The sequence below is a fragment of the Artibeus jamaicensis genome, unplaced genomic scaffold (assembly GCF_021234435.1).
Source record: "Artibeus jamaicensis isolate MK-2021 breed Jamaican fruit bat unplaced genomic scaffold, CSHL_Jam_final scaffold_1019, whole genome shotgun sequence".
Taxonomy (NCBI): Eukaryota; Metazoa; Chordata; class Mammalia; order Chiroptera; family Phyllostomidae; genus Artibeus; species Artibeus jamaicensis.
The window spans coordinates 30746385-30768700 of record NW_026522025.1 but is presented as its reverse complement, the minus strand read 5'-3'; the positions used below and the strand labels follow the sequence as shown (position 1 = coordinate 30768700).

The following is a 22316-nucleotide window of genomic DNA, read 5'->3' as shown; positions in this document are numbered from 1 at the left end:
TAACACCGAGAAAACTGAAGTTCTGAAAGTTCGACAACCTGAGGTCACTTGGCTAGAAAGTAGCAGAGGCCCTTCGTCTGAACACCACACCATACAAGCGTTTTCAGTGGTGGGCTGGTGAGTGTGTAACTAGTAACTCTGCTTTTTTTGACGTTATTACTACAGAAAGAAAAGGAGAGAAGGAAGAAGAACAGAAAAAAGTAATTACCTCAGAACTAGTACCAGCTCTTGGAAAGAAAGCTGATTGAGTTGGGTGAATAGAAATAGCAGAGGTCGTCTGAAGCCGCTGCGGCCAGGAAAGGAATCTGCAGCAAAGGGTGAGAGGAGAAAAGACGGGACAAGAAGAAATACAAGTAGAAAAGTGAAAAGACGAAACAAAGTGAAAAGGGAAGGGAGAGAGGTCTTGTTTACAATGGAGGATGAAAATTTCATGGCTAATTTTTTAAATTAATTAAGGTCATTTCTCTAATTTACCCTTTTTATTTCTAATTTCATGGGCTAAACTGACCCATTCAACTCAGCCTTGGGAGGTAATACTGTTTGTTCTGACAGGTTTCCCCACTCTGAGTAATGCTAAATTCCACTCTGTAAGGTGTCTCCGCGAAAGGTGGGTGTGTCGCTTGGTCTCTTCTTTTCCTCTCTTGGAAGTTGATTAAGTCAACATTAGCCATGGCTATGTAACCGCAGAGTGAGCAGTTCTAAAGGCTCATGGTTTGGATCTTCTCCTGTAAAAATTCCCACGTCCATAGTTATATTTAGCGTTTTAACTGCCCCGGTAGCTGGCTTCCGACAGGCCCTGTGTCAGGGCAGTGCTGGGCCTTGTTTACAGCCGAGTTGGTCGGCTTTGCGGAGCCCCTGTGCCAAGAGAATGCGGTGCTCCGCGGGCAGCTGCCACTCCAGGATCCCTCGTTTCTTCTCCAGAAACCTCCCCGTGGGTAGCATTGCTGATTTGACGCCATGTGGCCCTGCAGTTCTCAAAACTGTTTACTTGACCTTTAATTTTTTTGTTTTTACTTGTCCATACCCTTAACTCTGAAGGTAATACAGTATCTTCAGTGTTTGTGCGACGGACCCATCCTGATGACTTTGTTTATATAGATGTGAAGGAATATTTTTAAAAAGTACTGCCCTTGCACAAAAGCCAGTTTTTTTTATGTCAGTGCAGCTGTTTTAACTTTTAAGAAACCGCAAGCATTTTATCCTCTAAAACTTTAATTTGAAAGACATAGGACTTTTAAAGAAATACAATGTTTGTTAAACTGGTATGTACATTGGCCTCCTCTGCTCTCTTTAAACTCTTAAGAGTTGAATAAAGTTCCTGAGTTGAGATATTATATTAAACTTCGCACACCAAAATGTGTTACTGCTGAATTCTTAGTAGTCTTTGAAATGTTCGTTATAACAGGAACAATTGCAGCCTTAATAGAAACAAAAGGTATCAGTAGCTCAGTTCTCATGATCTGTCGAAGCTGAATGAATTTTCCATAGACACAGAGGCAGAGGTCAGAAGGAAACAGTCGGGTGTTTTCCTGGGTTCACCGCAGCCCAGTGAGCCATGGTAAATGTTGCTTCCCTTCTTTGCTATGCTATAGCAATGATTTCCACTTCCTGGTTCATAGTAAAACCTATTCCGCTGTTAAAAGAAGTCACTGGGTGTATTTATTACAATATTAAGGCTATTTCATCTATGGAAATAATTTTTATTGTTCTGAGTCACTCTGGTTTGTGGAATTTTTACATGAGTTCCAGGACAAGGATGACATGATATATTTATTTTATTTTGTATCCTTTTCATTGTTTTAACTGCATGAGTGTCAGGGTTGTTCTCAAAGTATTTCCATATTTTTATTACCTTAGCGGTTACTCTGCTATATTTTATGTCTCCAAAACTCTTCATTGACAGCACACTAGGTGAACTGGGAGTGTATTTCAGTAGAACTACGTACTTTCCTCAGTGTCACATGACCTCTGGTTTTTCTCATAGCCCTATTCGTGTCTTCTCCACAGATGTCTCTACCATGCTAAAGATTATACGGACTTCCAGAAATATGTAAATTCGTTTTACATATGGGGGTGTTTGTTGAGCCGCTGGAAGGATTTGAATTAAATTGTGAATTTCAAAGGGCATTTGTTATGTCTTCAGTTGTTTTCTTGTATTAAACTAGACCTCACTAAAAGTATTCCCTAGTTTAACCCAGAATATCTCTGTGTTTGAGACTACAGCCTGGAATTACAGGCCCTAAAATTCATCTTCAAGTATTCTTTGGTTTGATTGCAATTATTGTATTTGTTAATCACCTCTCAAGACTTGGGTTAAGTTTAAATAATAGTTCAGATTACAGAGAAGCTTTAGATGACAAATATATTTTTAAATATTTGAATACAAAAATAATGGCTGTTTCATACGCTAAGATTTCAAGGTACTGGTTATTGACATTGATATTCCTTCCACATATTGCTCTGTGTGTGTACAATTCTTACAGACTTACTTAAAGTTCAAAATTAAATCTTGTACTTTCTGGCAAGGGCAGGAGGACTGGCTGTTCTGCCTCCCACCTTTCTTGACTCATGTGCCTTAACTAGTTGCTATTCCAACAATGTCCTAACTAGCTACCCTCCCAACAAAGGGACTATAATATTGACTTGAGTTTAAACTAGAAGAGGACAAAGTGGACCATTTCTAACAGACAATTTCTACTCTTATGGCTGCAGTAGTTCAAACTATGAGGTCTGTCTGGAAAAAGCCCTGCCATTGTTAACATAACGAGAATGGTTTGCACGACACTGATGTAACCTGGCAGCCAAGGAGAGTGGACTGGAATGTGCACATATGTGAACCATGATGACTTCACTGTACTAGCCAGTGGGGGTGGTGGGCACCATTGAGTGAGCATGTGTAGTGTGTGGACATGGCATTCAAAATGACTGAGCAAATAGAGCAACAAATCTGTATCAAATTTTGTGTTAAGCTTGAACATTCCTCCAGGGAAACTATTCGGATGATTCAGAAGGCTTTCAGGGATGATGCAATGAGTGCCGCACAAATGAAAATGTGGCAGAAACACTTCAAGATGGTTGAGAATCTGTCGAAGTGATCCACACTCTGGAAGGCGTGCAACCAGCAGAACACTGGAGAATGTTGCACGTGTACGTACTGCAATCAACAAAGATCAGCAACTGACAGTGTGAGAACTAGATGCTGATCTGGGGTTCCAAACACTACTGTGTCAAGTTTTTGATGCAGGATCTTGGCATGAAACATGTGATGGCAAAATTCATTTTGTGGCTTCTGCTACCACAGTAGAAGGATCATTGTGGTGCAGTTGGGAGAACTGTGTGAGGTCCCAAGGTGCCTACTTTGAAGGGGACTGAGGCGTCATTGTCCTATATACAATGTTTCTTGTATGTTGTATCTTCTTCAATAAATGTCTCTATTTTTCACAGTACATGGCGGATACTTTCTGGACATACCTCACCATTTACTTCATATATTCATGTATCACAAGGGGTGTGTGTGTGTTTTGCATCTGGGAGCATGATTCAGTATTCAGAAGGTTTAGATAATTAGTTTTCTTTTTAGAAAATGGTAAGATATTAATCTGAATCATTTTCAACAGGTTGACATGATGAAAGAAGCATTAGAAAAACTTCAGCTCAATATAATAGAGATGAAAGATGAAAATGCAACCTTAGATGGTGGAGACGTCTTATTCACAGGTATAATTGTATTTACTTTTACCTATCCAAAAATATATCTAATACCTGGCTAATATTCATATGTTTAATTATAGTTTTTTTAATTACCAAAGTAAAAAATGCTTATTTCAAAAAAATTGGAAAATATACAAAAGCACAAAAGGAAAAAAACAAAAATGAACTTTCATTCAAAGATAAACATTTTAATATTTGGGTATATGTCCTTTTAGTACTTTTGTATGTATGTATTTGCATATTTTTACAGGAATGTTATCAGCATGTACATATCATTTTGTAAGTTTTATCTACTGTGTTCTGCAATGTGAGTTTATGGGTTGCATGGTTTTACATGGTGTGACAATATATCTAATTTGTGTTTAAAAGATTCTTAATTCAAGATGTGTCATTTATAAATAATTTTCTTCCCAGTTAGCAAGATGAATTTAAATAATTATCAATGCACATTTACTTGGCTTACTGCCACATGGATAATAGTAGAGCTTAACAAAGTATAAATACCTAATATTATTACTGATCTAACTGGAATCAGTTTTTACACTAGGTGTAGTATATCTACTAAAGAGTAATTTTAGCATTTAACTTTTCCAACTCTATATGATCACATGGTTTTGTAAACTCATGGGCCAATCTCTGGATGCCCAGATTCATCCTGGTTCTATTAATAAGCATGACAGTCAATAATAATTTTAAATTTATAGCAGTATTCTTCTCCATATGTCAGTGAATACATACGTGTTTCACAAATGCAGCCTGAACAACAGAGGCTGATCCCCAGGGATCTGGGAATGTAGCCCCAAGTGGCCCACTGAAAGCGTGAAGCTTCTTGGAAGTCTCATATTTTAGCTGATGTGAGTCTTATATTGAATACCATGTATATAGGCCACATATAGCCATCTTCATTCCGATATAAAAGTTTCTTAGCCCCGCCCAGCCAGGGTGGCTCAATTGGTTGGAATGTTGTCCCATACACCAAAAGGTGGGGGTTCATTTCCCAGTCAGCACACACCTAGGTTGTGGGTTTGATCCCCCATCCAGGTACATGTGGGAGGAAAACAAACCAATTGACGTTTGTCTCTAACATCGATTTCTCTCCCCTCTTCATCTTTCTCTAAACTCAATAAGCATATTTTTAAATTTATTTTAAATAAATCTGGTAATACTTACATTTTGATATAATTAACATTCCCGGAGGAGGAAATTTCTCCTCTGACCCTTGGATAGTTCCTTGCTGGGTATCACATCCCCGTGGGTGGGACCACTGTGTTGCTGAGCTCCAGGGGGCACCATTCTCATTGGAGGTTTGTGAGCAGTACCCCTGGAGTTATGCACTGCACAGGCAGTGCCCTGCCCCTGGGGTGTGGTGTGCATCCCGTGAGCCATAAGGACACAGAGTGAGGAGCCAAGGGGGCCTGCCCTGCACTGCCAGTTCTGGCCTGCCCTGCACTGCCGGTTCTGGAGTGTCCATGCACACTCGGGCGTTCTTTGAACCTGCGTAGTCAGTCCTCTTAGCATATTCTTTGTGTCTCCCATGGGTGGCACTTCCATTCCTTTTGGCAGCATGGAACAGCAGCCTGGTTCTCTTAGAAGTTAGGCTTTTGCAGAAAGATAGATGTGTAAATCACACCTCCTCACAATAAAGCTCATTTTTTTTAACCAAAACATAGCCATGTAATAAATAATTTGTATGCAGGTACTGATAATATTTGAAGCAGGTTTAAAATAAGCTGTGTTCACAACTATTTAGTTACCCTAACAGCTCAGCTGAGCAGACTCCCTAGAAGCTCATCAGTGTCGTACGGCACAGCTTGTGCCAGAAGCCTCTCCACAGGTCAAAGGTCTTTCCACAGCCTCTCAAGACTAACATTTTTGCCCCAATTTCTGATTAGGTGCCAAGCACTGAGGCTCGCCTTTGACACCATCTGTATACATTTGTGTAATATTAAATACTTAAGTTAGTATCATGAAAGTTCTTTTATTCAAATCTGCAGTTGAGTTAGGATGTTGAAATCTACCTGCTCAGCACCTCATTCATACCCAACACCTGGGCCTGCCTTCTATTTCCTACTTCTCATTTTTTTTTCCTTTTTAAAAACTGTGGTAAAATATATATCACATAAAATTTGCCATTTTAACCATTTTTTAAATATTTTATTTATTTATTTTAACCATTTTAAACGTACATTTCGAGTGGCACTAATTACTTTCACAACATCATGCAACCGTCACCACTGAAATTTTGAATTAGACAGAGTTGGGCAAGAAACAAAATCTGCAGTACGTCCCTGTGCTCTGCATCCTCTTCCTTCTGTGACTCAGAGCTTCCCTAACAATATCGATCAGGAGACGCAGGCGGAAGGCAGCTCTCCAGCTGCGGTCCCGCTGGGAGATCTGTCGCCGGTGTGCTGCTGCTGGCAGAAATCGTCTCAGTCCCACTTCCCTTCAATAGACACCAGCTTACCTCTCTTTTCACGTATTTATTTTTGTGAAGCAAGGGGCATATAAAAAGAGTTATAAAATGTTTATGTACTGTTTAAAGAGCAATAACAAAATGAACACCTGGGTGCCTACCACCCTGCTGCAGACAGACAGCATTGCCTGACCCAGGGCCCCAGGCCCCGCCTCCCTCTCCTCCCAGCCTGAGGTAACCACTGGCCTGGATGGCTGTTAAGCACTAGCTGTCTCTCTTGGAGTCTCGCCTCAGTGCATACATTTCTAAATTATATGTGTGATTTTTCTGCTTTCAAGCTAATTTGAGGCATGTAGTTCATTTTTACTGTTGTGTGGTATTTTGTGGTAAGAATAGATCATGATGGATATGTTCATTGTACTACTGATGTCCACTTTATTTTTTTTCTGGTTTTTGTCTATTATCTTCAATGCTGCTGTGTACATTCTTGTGTTTGTCTCCTGGAGACATGCATAAGAGTTTCTCTATACAGCTAGAAATAAAATTCCAGGTGAAAAACTTTTTTTTGCTTCAGTGTGACTATATATATGATTTTCTTCTTTAACCTATTGATGTGGTTAATTACATTAGTTGATTTTCTGGTGTTTGACCACGCTTCCCTCCCTGAGATGGACACAAACTTGGTCATGATATATTCTCTTTTTACTGCAGCATTAGTTTGCTAATATTTTATGACTTTTGTTTTTGAGACCTATCATTTTTCTTTCTTATTAAAAGAGCTGTGTTAACCTCATAAAATGTACTAGGGAATACTTCCTATGATTCTGTTCTGTACAGTCAGTACTGCTTGAATTGTGCAGTCCTGGAACTGTGATATAACTTACCAATAAAAAGGCCCTGTGGGCTGGTGCTTTCTTTATGGAGGGCCTTTTAAACTCATATTGTTTCTTTAATGGTTGTATGATTAAGGTTTTTCTGAGTAAGTTTTGGTGAACTCTGTTTTCTAAGATTTTATGTATTTTATCTGAGTGTTCAAATGTTGGGCATAGTTATTCATATCTCCTACATATCCATCTTAAGCTTCACAATAATTGTAGAAATGTCTCCTTTTAATTTCATAATGTTTATTTGTGCCTTCCCTTTTTTCTTTCCAGAAATCTGTCAATTTTTTTTAATCTTTTCAAAGATCCAACTTTTTGTTTTGTTGAACCCTCTCTCATGTATATTTTTCTCCATCGTTTTTCTACCTTTATTTCCTTCCTTCAATTTTGTTTTTATTTTGTCCTTTTTTCTTTTCTTACATTTCAAGTTGGAATTATGTCTCTTTAATTTTGAAACTTTTCTTATCTTAGGGTAAACATGTAAAACTATGCAACTTTCCCTCCAGGTGCTGCTTTAGCTAAATCTTTCATGTTTTGAGAGTAATATTTTTGTTATCATTACTTCTAAGTGTTTTTTTAAATTTCCATTGTGATTTATTCTTTGACTCATTAATGGATAAAAATGTTTTTTTAAAAAACATATTGGTCATTATTTTAGATTGCTGGGACAAAGACTGAGGCATGTAGCCAATCTTTCCTTCATAAATTTAATTTCAAGTAGACCAAAAACTTGATTGAGGAAAGTTTTTCTTTACAATTCTAACCAGTAAATGTAGATCCCTAATAAATTAATGGCTCTGTTCAGTGATTAGCAAGGGATGTTAAAACCTTTCTGTGAAAGCTTCACGGGGAATTCATGATGGAACAAGCAGGCTGACACCCCCTGAATGCACTGATCAACCCAGTGCCTCTGAAAACGTGAGTCGGCCGTGTGCTTCAGGGTGAGATGCAACAGCAGCATAGCCCCGCCTCTGAAGTGGTCTGATCCCCCCCCAAGAAAATTGTACAAGAATCTAATTAAGTAGCGCCATAAAACTTTTTGTTCACCAGAAATACCAAGCATAGAGGAAGAATTTAATGGTAGATGGTACCCACGCACAGAAGCAATGGGCCAAATCTGGAGTGTAGGGTAGTCAGGAGGATCAGCAACCTGGTTTCTCCTGCAAAAGAATGATGTGAGGGAGGAAAAGCAAAAGAGGGCGAATTGGTAGAAGAAAATGACATAAGAAACACACAACCAAAACAATTTTTTAAATATTTCCATTTCAGCACTTTTTATCAGTTCATTTTACCAAGAAGGCCATTTGGGGGATCTAGTCCACCAACTAGAAACAGAAGGGATTAGCCAAAGAACATAAATGCATAACCCACAGACACAGAAAACAGTGTGCCAGTGGCCAGAGGGAAGGGGAGTGGGGGCTGGGGGCAGGGAGGTAAATGGGGGGAGGGATGGGAACATCTGGAACAGTGTCAACAATAAAAACAAAGGAAAAAATCAAACAGAAGTCTAACTTACTTTTCAGAGGTAAACACCGTGCTTCTCTTTGTACTTCTCTATCTTTCCTCACTTAGTCTTTAACAATAGAAATAGCATGTAAGCCCTATTGTAAATACGTTTGAATTTGCTTAATGCATTAAAGGTTTTTCTTTATAAATTAAGTACAATTTATAAATCTATCTGTATCTTAATTAAGGAAATTTAATGTTGTTTTTAATTGCAGCTAACTTATTAATAAACTGAGGCATACTTTTGTCATACAAAAGGCCTTTGCTGTACTTAAGTTTTCATTTGTATGTATGTAGTGAATTTTCTCAAGGGACAACACAATAATACCATTACCCCCAAAATGTCAATCTGCCACCAAAGATCCCTGTGTCTGCCCACCCACAAGTCGTTGCAATTGATCATAACATCATTTGACCTGTGTTATTTAGCCCTTTGATAGGGACATCATGAAAATCAAGGTAATAGCATTTATAAAATCTATCAAGCATTTTTTTCTTTATGGCTATTCTTTCTATACTTTACCCTACTCTTCGAGGGCAAAAAATATATACACTGAGTTCTATTTGAATATTTTTTCTCCTTTCATGTAGAATTCTTTTTTCAAAGAATTAAGGGAAGATAAAAAAACCCACACTTATGTATTACCTAAGCCTATCTACTATAATTTTTGTCTATAACTAGGAGACCATTTTTCTTTAGTGTTTTGTTTTCAAAGAAGAAAAATTGTGGAATTTCAGAAAACCAAAAATATCTGAAGTTTTATTTTTCTAAACTTTAGTACTTGTAGATAGGCACCTTTGATGTTTTTGTTTGAAATAAATGGATGTGTATAGTTTTTTAAAGACAGTTCTCAGAGTCAGACCTGAAAACCAGTTGACACTAAGCTCACTTTATGCCCAGATGGTTTCTTCAGCCTTTATTTCATTGTCACAAGAAGAGGACTCCAACTTCATTAAGAAGTCTAGAATTGTGCTTTTAGGAAAAGAAAGAGGAAGGACTGCTAACTTGCCATCCATACTACTTAATTTCAGATGGCAGATCCGAAATTAATATCTTTAATTCTACTGTTTCCTAAATAAAAACTTAATTTTCTTAATGTGGTAAACTACAGTTACCATCCAATCTACCATTTAACTATTTTTCAGTGCCCAGCTCAGAGGCGCTAACCCCACTCCCGTGGCTGTGCCGTGGTCATGGCTGTCTGTCGCCAGCCCGCTTCCCTGCCCCCAGCTGAAACTTCACCCCCACTGAACACTGGCTCCCCGGTGGCTCTTCCCCAGTTCCCTGGCAACCACTGTTCTACTTTCCATCTCTATGAATTTGAAAAGGCCTATTTCTAAGAGTAATGGTTTGATATCAGATTTGTGTAAAAAGAGCTGAGGTCAGAGTAAAAGCACACCCACCCTCTAGGGTAGGAAAGAGCTGTGTGGTGCTTTAAGGTCATTATTTACAGATAAACAAATAGTGTGCTGTCACTGGTGCCACCTACTCACTATGTCCCATGACATTTATTATAGGCAGAGAATTTTTTGTGGGTCTTTCCAAAAGGACAAATCAACGGGGTGCTGAAATCTTGGCTGATACATTTAAGGTAAGTGAAATATAATGTATGCCTGGCACAGAGTAATTAATAAATATTCATAGACCCACTGGGTCCTTAAGTCATGAGTAATGGTATTTATGTGTCACCAGCTTTGCAAACTAATTCCAAACATTTGTATGTTTGTTAGATGTTTTAGAACCTATCACATTCAGGTTTCTCAGTAAGTAGGATTTATTGGGCTGCCACAGCTGCAAGAAAGTTATCACTGACATCTGTTTTCTCCCAGTGTTTAACCATACAACCACAAATGTTCAGGGCACAATCAGTGACAAAAAAATTTGGCGACTCAATTGACTTTAACCTAAAATGTGGAATTTTCAGTTTGGAATCAAAATCACCCGTACTTCATTGCCTACTATGTGCTGAAAACTGTGCTAGGTATTGCACATACCATTCTCTCAAGTTCCCTTCACTCTACCAACCACTAACAGGTTGGCTGAGAAAGAGATAGAACCCCCAGAAAGCTCTCTTCCCCATGAAGAGGGGAGGCTCTAGTTTGCACAGGATATTTAGACACAACCTTTCAGAGGAGCCCACTCCATAGCTCGACAATCACACATCTGGAATACAGCTCTGCACTTTCTTCTTAGAAGCAGTCTGCATTCACCTGGCAATACTGAAACCTACAAATCCCACTTTTCCTTCCAGACATGCAGGCCCCTGGCAGCCTCCAGAGAGGCGAGCATGACTCAGGCAGGTTTAAATATGTTTTAGAAGGATTCTGCAATGCCAAACTGCTTGTTTCTATTATTTGCATAGGACTATGCGGTCTCCACAGTCCCAGTGACTGAAGCTTTGCACTTGAAGAGTTTCTGCAGCATGGCTGGGCCTAACCTAATCGCCATTGGATCCAGCGAATCTGCACAGAAGGCCCTCAAGGTAAATGCAAAAACTAGGTACCTTCTAAGTGCAGTGGGTGACGTCTGCCAAGTGGTTTTCCTGATTCTGTCTGCTGGGTGGGCAGGGAGAGAACAGGCTGACACTTGAGCTTTCTCTGACAGACATTGTCAGGACTCCTTGTTCATCCAGCACCAGGAACACCTAAGTGATGAACCATTCCTACAGAAAACAGCAGGCTTCCTAGAAAGGCCGTGAATCAGAAAAATAAACATCAAACTCATCGCAGTTGTTTCCCCTGGGGAAGAGAGGCTGGCTTCAGTGGATCTCCTTGTAATGTTCCTCTTATGTCAAGTAGTTGGTACAAAGAGCAGGGGGTCTTATCCTTTTCTGTTTCATAACAGTCTTTTAGAGCCATGATTCAGAAATACCTAAAAACTTGAACTTCTTCATATGTATTTGGAATACTTATGTTTTAGGACAGGAACTTTTCTCATTTCATGGATGAGAATAGGAAAGCCCAGAGAAAATATGACTTGCCCAGGTTGCACAGCTAGAGCAGGAGAGGAGCCATTGATAATGAAGAAGACCCCCCATGTTACGGTGCTGTACAGCCCAAAGGCACTCTCCTTCTTCTCTGTAACTAACAACCCCATGAGATGATCTGGAACCACATAAGGGTGAAGACCGTATCTGTTTTGCTTACCATTTGTGGTCCCTTGTGTTCAGCCCATAGCGGGGCCTTAGTAAACATTTGGTGAATAGATGAATGAAGGAATGAACAAATGAATAGGAGAGGGGGGTGTGATCTCTATTTTTCACAGAACTAGATCAAGTGACTCCCCAGATAACAAGGCTAATACTAAATGCTGGCTTGCAACTATTGCCCCCTTCCTCTCAGGTGGTCCTTCACAACAATAAGCATGACTTACCAAAGGACCAAAGACAGAAACTCCTTTTAGGCAAAGAGAGGAAATGTGTGTGCTCCGAGGCACACAGTTTATTTCTTTGCCCTTTCAGAGCTTTACTTTACTCTTCTACCTCAGTGCTAGACTTGCTGCGGTTTGTGTGGGAAGCAATCACTGCCTCCCAGTTGCTGTTTTCCCTCTGCTCTGTGTTATCTGCAATTTCTTCAGCCAGCTCACCTGGCCTTTCTGTCTTTCTATTCTCAGACTGTGTGTCTGATTGTATTTCTGGGACTTTTCACAAGTGTTGCTGAACCATCTGACTCAGAAATTGAGTTTGTTGGCTTTTTCTTTGCTTCCTTGCGTTCTGCTCTATCTGGAAGGCTTTGTCCACTTTTAGCATATAAAAAAGAGGTGTCTTGAAAGAGAGAATTTGATGAGTGGTGTCGCTCATGGGGTTCTAGGGAGATTATTTTCCCACTGGGGGACTGTCTGTGGTATCTGCCCACAGCAGCCGGGTTGGTCTGCTCATATCTAAAATTGATTACAAGGGAAGGAAAGGGATGGAGCTGGCTTATACTGTGCCTTTGTGTGCATTAGCAGAGAGAACCTATTCCGGTAGACAAACTGGAAAAAGTAGCCTCATCTGCCATTCTGGGTAGACCTGATCCCTAACTCAAATAGTCTGGAAACACTAACACATACAAATGAAGAGATAATCCAATATGGTTAACCAGCGCTATATTACATAAAATGGCCCTGTTATTCAGAGGAGAGGAGGGAGCTCCTGGAGGGCTAGGTATTCAGAGAAAGCTTCATGGAGAAAAACGGGGCTAGCTGTCAGTCATAAAATTCTGGGATTCAATGAGAGAATGTTTCTGGTAGGGACATAGGATAAACAAAGACTGAGCAAAGGACATACATGAGATGTAAACAAACTAGTCCAGCTAATAAAGGGTTTTCCAGTGGGCTCCTGGAAGCACAGCTGGATGGGGTAGGTGAAGTCTGAAGAGGTAGGGATTTAGAAGTCTGGAAGAAGATGAATTTACATCCATGAAGCAGTAGTCTGGGTACCCACAAGGCTCTGAAAATCAGGGTCTATATTGCTTCAGAGATGTTGGACCATGATTTTTTTTGAAAGAAAAAAAAATCAAAGGGGGAAGACCCTGCAGTCAGAAAGGAGAACCAATGATGACCTAAAAAAAGGCCAAGACTTTACAGTTCTGTTTCCTGTAGAGCTCATTTGAGTTAGTGTTAATAGGGATATTCGCTCTATACTTGAAACCTTCTGTGTCAGAAGCTATAAATAATCCTCCCTGACTACAAAGGCATTCTTTGGAGATCGTATTTTCTATCAGTGAATGTGCTTCCTAAACCATGGGCCCGTGGAGCCAGCAGATGCCCACCTGTCATATTTCTAGCATCAAAAAAGGTCCTCTTACCTTGTAATGAGAGCAGGAGGACAAACAGAACCGACGACTAATGAGATCTGTGTGAGGACCTGTTCTCAGGTTAGAACTAGGTGGGCTAGTGAAAGTCAGATTTAGTGAACAGCACTTCTTATTTATTTGAGAACAGCTTGGGCTCCCATATAAGAACTATCAATGAAATCGATAGTGAGGTAAGTCCTACTACTAATTTGCAGAGATAAAATCTGATGTAGGTAGGCAAGAAGACAAATGGGTAGAGACAGATACATTATTTGCAAACAATGAAAGCATACTGGTTTTACTTTTTCCATTTCACAAGTGAAAAATACTGACATCTGATTAAATAAAGCATTTTGAATAGAAACTTACAGTTTCAGAATCAAATTTCCTGGGCCCTGATTCCCCTCTCTCCAACTGTCCACCCATTCTTTTTCTATTCAAAGCCTTTCCTGTTATTTTCCCATGGATTTGTTCTAAATAATCTTCCCCTTTCCCCTGCCTTCTCTCCAGCTATTCCCCTCATCTCACCACCCCATTTGGGGGTAGGGGTTCGCTTGTATCCAGGATCTGACCTGTCTCAGTGAAGATATTAGTATCTGTTTTCCCCTTGCAAATCCTGATGTCTCCATCTTACCTCTGTGGAGAAGCCTCCAGCCACTTGGGCGTGTCTTTGAAGGGCAAGGCATTAACCAGAGGTGAATTGTGCCTTCCCGCACCACATACTGAAAGCTTGATTACTTCCCACATCTGTCACTGCTTGCAGCGTACTTGCTTCCTTCAGAGTCTGAAAACCACATCTTACATATTTATGCAAAGCCGAGAGCCCAAGGGCTTCTTACTGCCTTTAAAAGACTTTGTAATGGCTTGCAATCTATTCTTGGATAATGAACTGGGCTCTTATGGAGATATCATCATAACTGTCTAAGGCTGTAGTAGATGCAGTAGTGTGTGCATCAGATATTTCAATGAAATCATCCATCCAGGAAGACTTTAGCAACTCTGAGCTAAAAAGCCCAGAACACATTTAATGCAGGGTACATTTAATACAGAGTTAACACAGACTATATTTAACATAGGGAAGGAGGGAAGGAGGACATATTGTTACTGCATTTTACTGTTGATACGGCCCAGGTCCTGGAGGTTAGACTGACCCACAAATTCCTAAAGATATTTGACATCGAGTCTCATCTTAGAAATACTATTATCTAAGCAAAATTAGTCCTTCAAGCAATATGTTTTTTCTATAGTTTCCCCCCCCAGATTTTTTATTATTCCCTTCACAACCTTGGGCAACTGCCACCTTCACCCTCCCTCTGCAACCATAAAAGAAAATAGCATACAATTAATGCATGCACAGACATACATGTGTCTTGCAGAAGAAATGTTTGCCTTCTCAAGACATGAGAAAACTCCAGTTGCTGCACAGCTAGAACACTGCCCACAAACATAATTTGAGCAAAAGAAATCAATCTCAAAAAGAAACCCACGTATTCTAATATTTCATTTATTTAAACAAGAGACAAAACTATTCTGTGCTGTTAGCCGTCAGAATAGTGGTTACTTTAAGAAAGAAGGAGAGAGTTGTGGTCCAAACGGCCACTTTGTATGTTCTACTTTAATTTTTAAAGCTTGGGGGGAATGTGTGTATTAGACCATTGGAAATGGGCTATGATTAGCTTACAGAAATAATTTTCCAGTAGCTAAGGTCCATCTCTCAAACCTCTGCTTCCCCATCTACATAATGCCTGTCTTTTCCAGACTAGCCTGTTTTTATTAAGGTAAAAAAGACTGGAACTTTGTACCCCTTATATAGCATCTTCCCATTCCTCTCCCCCAGTCCTTGTACACCTTAAATACACACAATTTGTAATCGTTAATGATACCTCAGTTAAGTCGGGAGGGAAAAATGACACAGTACAGAGCAGATCTGCCCCGCATGCCACCCATTCTTTTTCTAGATGCATTCCCAAATGGACTTTGTTTCCAGGAACCTGGATTAATTACACGCTCTCTGTCACAGGAGGATGGGTTGTAATTCCTGCCCTTGGGAGAGACTCACAGTAATGATTTTTAATTCAATCTCCTTGAAAGTATTCATCCTTCCAGTAAATGAAGGGCAGGGGTGGGAGTAGAGAAGAAAGGAAGGGAGGGAGGCAAAGAAGTAAAAAGGGGGGACTCTTAGAAAAACTTTCCTGAAACCGATCAGACGAAGAAGCTGCTGACCTACCTGGGCTCCGAGGGGGACTTCGAGGGGTGGTGGCACTGACAGGTTGGGGGGCTGTGCCACCTGCTGGCCGGGCCACACGTGGAGCTTTCGCACTGACCTCACCCCATGCTGGAGACCGGCTATTTTCTCCTTTTGGCCTTGGCAGTTTAATTTAGTGGCCTTTCTTTTATTAATAATTCTATTTTCTTGTATCACAGGCAGTGATTATTTTTAGATAGTTTTCATAGAAATACTAAAAGGACATGGCAAGAAAAGAATTATGGGATCACCACTCCATTTTTTGTCTCTTGGTCAGGTAAATAGAGCTGAAATACAGTAAGTAAAATTCTAACAGACTTGTAATTTTCAATTAAAATGCTCACAATTCATCTCAGTGGAAATGTCTTATAGGCTTCTTATCTACTTCCTGAAATAACTAACTGGCATTTGTAAGATTCTTTAAACGAGGACATGGGCTGCTTTGCAACTAATTTCAATTGCACAGTACACGGGCGTGTTTTTGTTTTAAATGACTACATAATAGAGGTCACTCAGACAGCGTTTCCTCTCATTTCGACTCAGCTTCAGCATTGGTTTTATGTCCAAAAATGTCCATGTTATTTTATAGGTGGTCATATAAAAAATGAAAATGGAAAAACCCTCAGTGTGTTTTGGTTTTTGTATGTTATTTCATTGCCTGGAATTTCCTTTAATGACAACTGGAAGGGCAGTAGCAAAGACCGAAAGATGGAATGCGAGTTAACTGGTATCGACGGGGTGAATGAAATGGAAAAATAAAGACTGAATTGTCAGCCGTTGTCCCAGGGAGTCGTGCTGTGTAGCCACGTGCTTTCCCGCCTTCCGTCTCCACTGCGAACGGCACACCGCCAATCCCGCTGTGGGTTTAATTCAGTCTCATTATCTGGTTGTCTGTTCCAGTTGTAGTCACCAGCTCGACAAAACAATGATTAAAAAAGGAAACTACCATGTCTGAATTTAAAAATTAACATAAAACGAAATAGCATTTGAGTTTGGAACAAGTGTTTATGCTCCTTTTCCTGGCAGCCCTCCCCTTATCTGACACTATTCCCAGAGCTGTCTGCCAGCGAGACTGGGGGGGCGGGGGGGGGGGGCAAAGCAAAACTCCTTGGCATAATAGAGCCATAAATAACCTGAAGCTGTGAGACCAAAACAACCATGCTGAACTTCAGCCCTAGCCTCAAGGCAGGAAGAAGGCAAAATTGGCCAAGTGGGAGAAAGGGAACAATAACGTTATTTTTTCCCTTGAGCTTACAAGAAACATGTCAGAGGGGGGAAAGGGATGGAATTATTTAGTTTTAAAGCGCCGTTTATTTTGTCTGTGATGTGATTGGATACCAAAAAGTACTCCACAGACTCTGGGATGTTGTAGGAGGAACTCCAGCATCTGTTGGGTGGTTGAGCAAATGGCCTTTAAGGGGCCTTTTGATCTCAGACTCTTGCTTACGAAAAGGAAAGTCTCTAAGCGACTTTAAATGAGTGGTTCCTAAGGAGAGGTGCAGTTTCAAATCACCCAGGGAACTGCTGAAAACACCCTGCCCCTGGGCTCTGTCAGAAAATCCTGATGCCCTGGGTCTAGGGTAGATTCCAAGCGGCCTCATTTTTTAAAAGCTCCACCAGTGATTCTGGTGTGCAGTCTAAGTTGAGAGCTACTGCCTTCAAGGCCTCCTGCAACTTCCAAGAGCATCTGGCCCAGAATCCCGACTAGTGTACCCCAAAGAAGCCGACCACCGTGCACTATAGGTATGTCGGAAGAAGCACCCTAACCTGTAGAGAATTTTTATGAGTTTATTTGAGCCACACTGACAATTGCCAGGAAACAAAATCTCAATGGATTGCGAAAATTCTCCAGAGAATGGCAGTTTTGTGTCTTATTTTATATATTAGAAGCAAAGTAGGTGATGTAAGGGGAGTTACGTGAAGTCCATCGGTGGTAGATTAGGGGGCAGGAGAAAGCAAAGTGGAGAAATCTCTGGGGTTGGATAAAAAGTAAAACAGAGAAACACATACTTCCTTTACATTGGCAAGTACAGGATAGTTAATGATTAACATTTCCAGTACATGGAGATGGGGAGTGGGGGGACAAGATAACAATGAGGGGTTCCATGGTCTCTTGCTCTCATGTGGTAGGTGTGTCCTGAGTCTGGAAAAGAGGATGACATTTCAAAGATATGTTATCTTAAAGAAGACAATAGGCTCAATTAAGGTAGAGAGTGACCTTTGTCAAGGAAGGTAGAGGTCTAGTTAGGAGTTTTATGTTCAGATCATCCTGTGTGGTTACTTTCAGTCTTGAGTTTGTAAGGCCAACATTCAGGCCTCCCCAACTCCTCAGGCTTAGGATTGGGCCTTTTTTCATCCACAGGTACAAAATAACATATTCCAAGTAGCAGTAAACGTAATGAAAGGATCCAAATTAAAGCCATAAAAAGCTAGACACTCCTTACCTTTTTGTGGCTTAGAGTTCAACATTGCATAAACTTATAATACTTAACTGAGTAATAACTTGGATGCCATCATTCAGTAATTTGGCATGCTTATATTTATTATTAAAATATTCTTAGTTACAAAAAATTGCTAATGTTATCATTTTCTGAGAACAGGATATTTGCACTTGACTCAGGTTTCCATATCCCCTTCCCCAACACAAACAGAAGAGAGAAAGAGAAATCTACCATGACCTGATCTTAATGTGCGTAGATCTGTGCCAGAGGAAAAAAAGTGGTTACACGGCATGCTATTACTGATACTAGAGAAGAACTTATTTTTTAAAATAATCACGTTGATTCTACTAAAGAAGCACAATTGTCTAGAGGGCCGAAATGGCTAAGAGGGCAAAGCAGAGAATTCAGGATCCAAATTCACGGGCTGTCTTCCTGGCTCTGCCTCCAGCTCTCCCTGCGTGACCCCTGCCTCCTGTACTCAGTCTCGTCCTGGAAAAACAAAGTTGAATCAGCCTCACTAGGGAATGAGAGCTTCATTCCTGTCCATTGGAAATTTCATGGCATGCAGTCAAGGTGAAAAGACTGTGTCTTGAGCATGAGGGTGAACAAGCACTTGGCAAAAGGTAGCAGCTGTTTAATTATAATACAGAGCACCTGTGATAAGGATAGTTCCCAAGTGGGTTCACTGTAGACCCTTGACCACTGTGATATCATCCTCTCAGGGCAGAGGATGGTAGAAGATGTGCGTACTGAATATCACCACGCCTCTCTGAGGACAGAAAGCTGCAGATGACTCCAACCAAGCTAGTTCCATTTTTCTTTGAGGAGGCTTCAGTGACATATATAACTATTAAATTGGTTATCTAACAGATGACATCATTTTCTAATTCCCACATAAAATTCCGATAGGAAAAAGAGGTAAGGTTTCCGAAACCCTTTATTACTGTCTCTTCAGCAAGAAGACTTTTTAAAAGCAATTGAAAAGAGATCACAGTTGAGCTTGAAGCTTGGGCTGTTTGAACACGATACATTAATCTTTACTGAGCAGCAACTCCATGAAAGGTCTGTCCTAAGAAACAGTCTCTGTCCTCAATGCCCCTTCAGCTTAGCTGGATAAACAGGATGGAACATTAAAAGATAAATAATGTCACAGCGTCAATGACTACTAAACAGTACAGGGTCCTAGTAGAGGATGGGAGTCCCAAGGAGGGAGTGATCACAGAGGCAGGAAGCAAAGTCTGAGTGGACCTGAATGAGCAGCAAGCCATAGACGGGTGCAGAGGAGGAGAGATCACTGCAAACAGGACAACTAGGAGAACAGCTATTCTATAAGCAAAACACAGCAGCTAGCCCTGGCCAGTGTGGCTCAGTGGGCGGGACCATCATCCCACACACCAAAGGCTGTGGTTTGATCCCTGGTTAGGGCACATACCTAAAATGTGGGTTCAATCCCTGGTCAGGGCATAAACAGGAGGCAACAGATCAATGTTTCTCTCTCTGTCCCCATCGCCTTCTACTCTTTGTAAAAAATCAATGAACATATCCTCAGGTGGGGATTAAAAAAAAACACAATGGCTAGACAAGGGGTGTGTGTGTGGGGAAAGAAAGAGATATAAGGTCTGGATAAGTTGATCCTGGTCCAAAGATGAAGACATCGGCATTTTCTTATCTGCAGGCTGCGGGGAGCCACTCAGAGTTTCGGCAGAGATATAAAGCTGCAGATCCTTCAGAAAGATCTGTTTGGCCTAATGCCTATAATGATTTAACAGGAGAAGGATTAGGAGTGATAAAACTAGTCAGATACAATCATACAGTCCATAAATACAGGTAAGAAGGATTTGGACTGGGAAGGTAGCTATGACCATGGAAATGTCCGTGCAAGATGAAGACCACTTAGAGAAGTAACAAAACATTGTGACTGATGGCCTTGAGCGGACAAGGGAGCAAAAGGGAGCAGAGCCACACTTTGACAGGTATTTGTAGAACTCTTGCTCTGCACCAGGCACTGTACTAGGCCCTGGGGGACAATGATGAACAAAATGACTTCAGAAATCACTACCACACAGGGTGCCTTTGGTAGAATGTTTGCAAAAAAGTTCAAAGTCTCCCTTTCACCTCATCTCCACAGGAACAAGCCATAAGAAATCAGTGGGCAGAAGGGTTCCACTGACCTAGGTTTGTATTTTGGGAAGTGACCTGTACTCAGACACATCCAGCTGACAGCAGCTCTGGGAGACTTCTGCAGGCTCAGCCGTGCAGGACTAACGAGGCTGGCTCCCACATCAGTTTCCACTGGCAGCAGTCAGTGGCGCGACAGAATTCGGAGTCTCTGTCCTTTACCCTTTCCCATGTATTCGTTATTATCTTAATCTACTCACTCTCAGGGCACACCAAAAAGAAAAGATCACTTCAACGTTTGCGTGCACTTCATCTCCAGCAGTGTCCCCTTGTTTCTTGGCTAAATTGAGTTGGCAAAAGAGCACAAAAAAAGAAAAAAGCCAGGATGATTTCTGCCTCGTGGGCTGAAATTGCACATCGCAGGACAGCCGGCGGCGTGACACTCTGCGCCCTGCCAACACCAGCGCCCGGGATGTTGAAGGGATTAGGAAATGTGTCAGTTGAGCTGGAGGAAGGATGGTTGAGTTTTGGGTTACTGTTTTGCCGCAGAAATCACATGTATTAAATACCCTAGTTGTTGATGAGTATCCATTGCTTGGCTGAAGGTTAATAAAGGGTAAAATGTAGACACTGAAGTAGAAGTGATATTTTAATTGTGAATTATCTATAGCCTCTCAGTAAAACATCCACACTGCCGGATACAATACTGGAATTCGAAGCATCCTTAGAAATACTGGCATTTAAGAGAAACAAAGTGGATTTGCCTCTACTTCCCTGCAAAACCCTTCCACGAGTATCGTCATACTCTTAATAAGCACTTGTTTTCATCTTTCAAAATGCCACATGGATCCAGCAACCTTTAAGAATCTTTGCAAACTTATTTTTTATGTGCGGTCACTGGACACTGTGGTTGGGGCCCAGTGTTACTCAAACACTATCTGTCTAAAGTGTGAAGGTCAGCTTTGGAGACAGGTCGCGACAGCCATCCCCTCTTACCTCCTTCCCAAGGGAGGCCAAGTTCGAAGCTGTGACCACTTACCCAGAGATGACTCATGGCTCAGAGTTCAAAATGAAATTTAGAAGTTAGATTAAAGGTGTTAAATCTATTACATTTTGTGCATTTTCTAGTCAACCATTTCTTTTTCATCTATACCTGGGCAAGTGATAATAAGAGCTTGATATAGGTGAGTTACTAGGAGTCATAATATCAGTAGCAGAAATAATACCTGTGAGGTATGAAAATCATGTTTATTTAACCTGAAAAGTCTAAGTGCTTTCAAACTTCAGTGTACCCAAGAATGACGTAGGGTGCACGTTTGAAATGCACATCACATTCCTGGGGTTCACCACGAGACTTTCTGTGTCTGCAGGGCTGGGGCGGAGGTCAGAGCGCTGTGTGGTTCGGAGGCAGGTGAGGCTCCACAGACCAAGCTGTGAGACAGGCCAGCTCGGTCCCTACACTAGCATTTGAGGGCAGGGGAATAAAATTCATTCCCAAAAGTAAATTACGTCCTTAAACAGGAATTGCCACCTAATACCATTCAGAATAATACTGTATTGAGTGAAATAACTGGCACTTCAATGAAATAGCTCTCATGTGGAAGAAAACCATGCAGGACTCTACTAGATTATTGAAATACAAATACTTCTGAAGAGCTAATTATTCTTTAAAATGCTGTGTCTTGTTAGGGAAATGCTTACAGAATAAAAGTTATTTATCATGTGTTCCATCTAGTGCCTTTCTCTCTGTTGATAATATCTGTATATTAAAATACAGTCTCTCTGCAGTGAGTACTTATTGCTCTAATTCTCATTAGGCACATAGATCCTCGGACTTGAACAGAAAAGTCTGAGTTTCTGCCCTGGCTGAGCAGCTCAGTTGGTTGGAATGTCAGCCCATTTGCCAAAAGGTCGTGGGTTTGATTCCTGGTCAGGACACAAATCTAGGTTGTGGGTTTGGTCCCCAGTCAGAGAGAATAGAGGAGGCAACCAATCGATGCTTCTCTCTCAAATCAATGTTTTCTCTCTGTCTCTCTCTCCCTTCCTGTAGCTGTCTAAAAAAATGAATAAAAACATACCCACAGGTGAAGATTTTTCTTAAAAAGTAGGCATTGCTTCCTAACTTTGAAGTCCTGTGGCTTGAAAACAAACATGATACTAAATTCTTCAAGCAGGATGAACAGTGGAAGGAGGAAGGAAACTCAGATCTCTCTTTCTGTCAGAAC

General features: G+C 40.8%; 1 protein-coding gene across 2 annotated transcripts in view; it reads left to right on the top strand.

The window, feature by feature from the left end:
* The window catches only part of DDAH1 (dimethylarginine dimethylaminohydrolase 1), a 142705-nt gene that overhangs the window by 97510 nt on the left and 22879 nt on the right, over nucleotides 1–22316 (top strand). For both annotated transcript variants that reach the window (XM_037136541.2, XM_053655442.1), the window contains exons 2-4: nucleotides 3618–3717; nucleotides 10030–10103; nucleotides 10875–10994. In XM_037136541.2, coding sequence (XP_036992436.1) covers nucleotides 3618–3717; nucleotides 10030–10103; nucleotides 10875–10994 — 294 coding nt within the window. The remainder of the gene's footprint in view (nucleotides 1–3617; nucleotides 3718–10029; nucleotides 10104–10874; nucleotides 10995–22316) is intronic.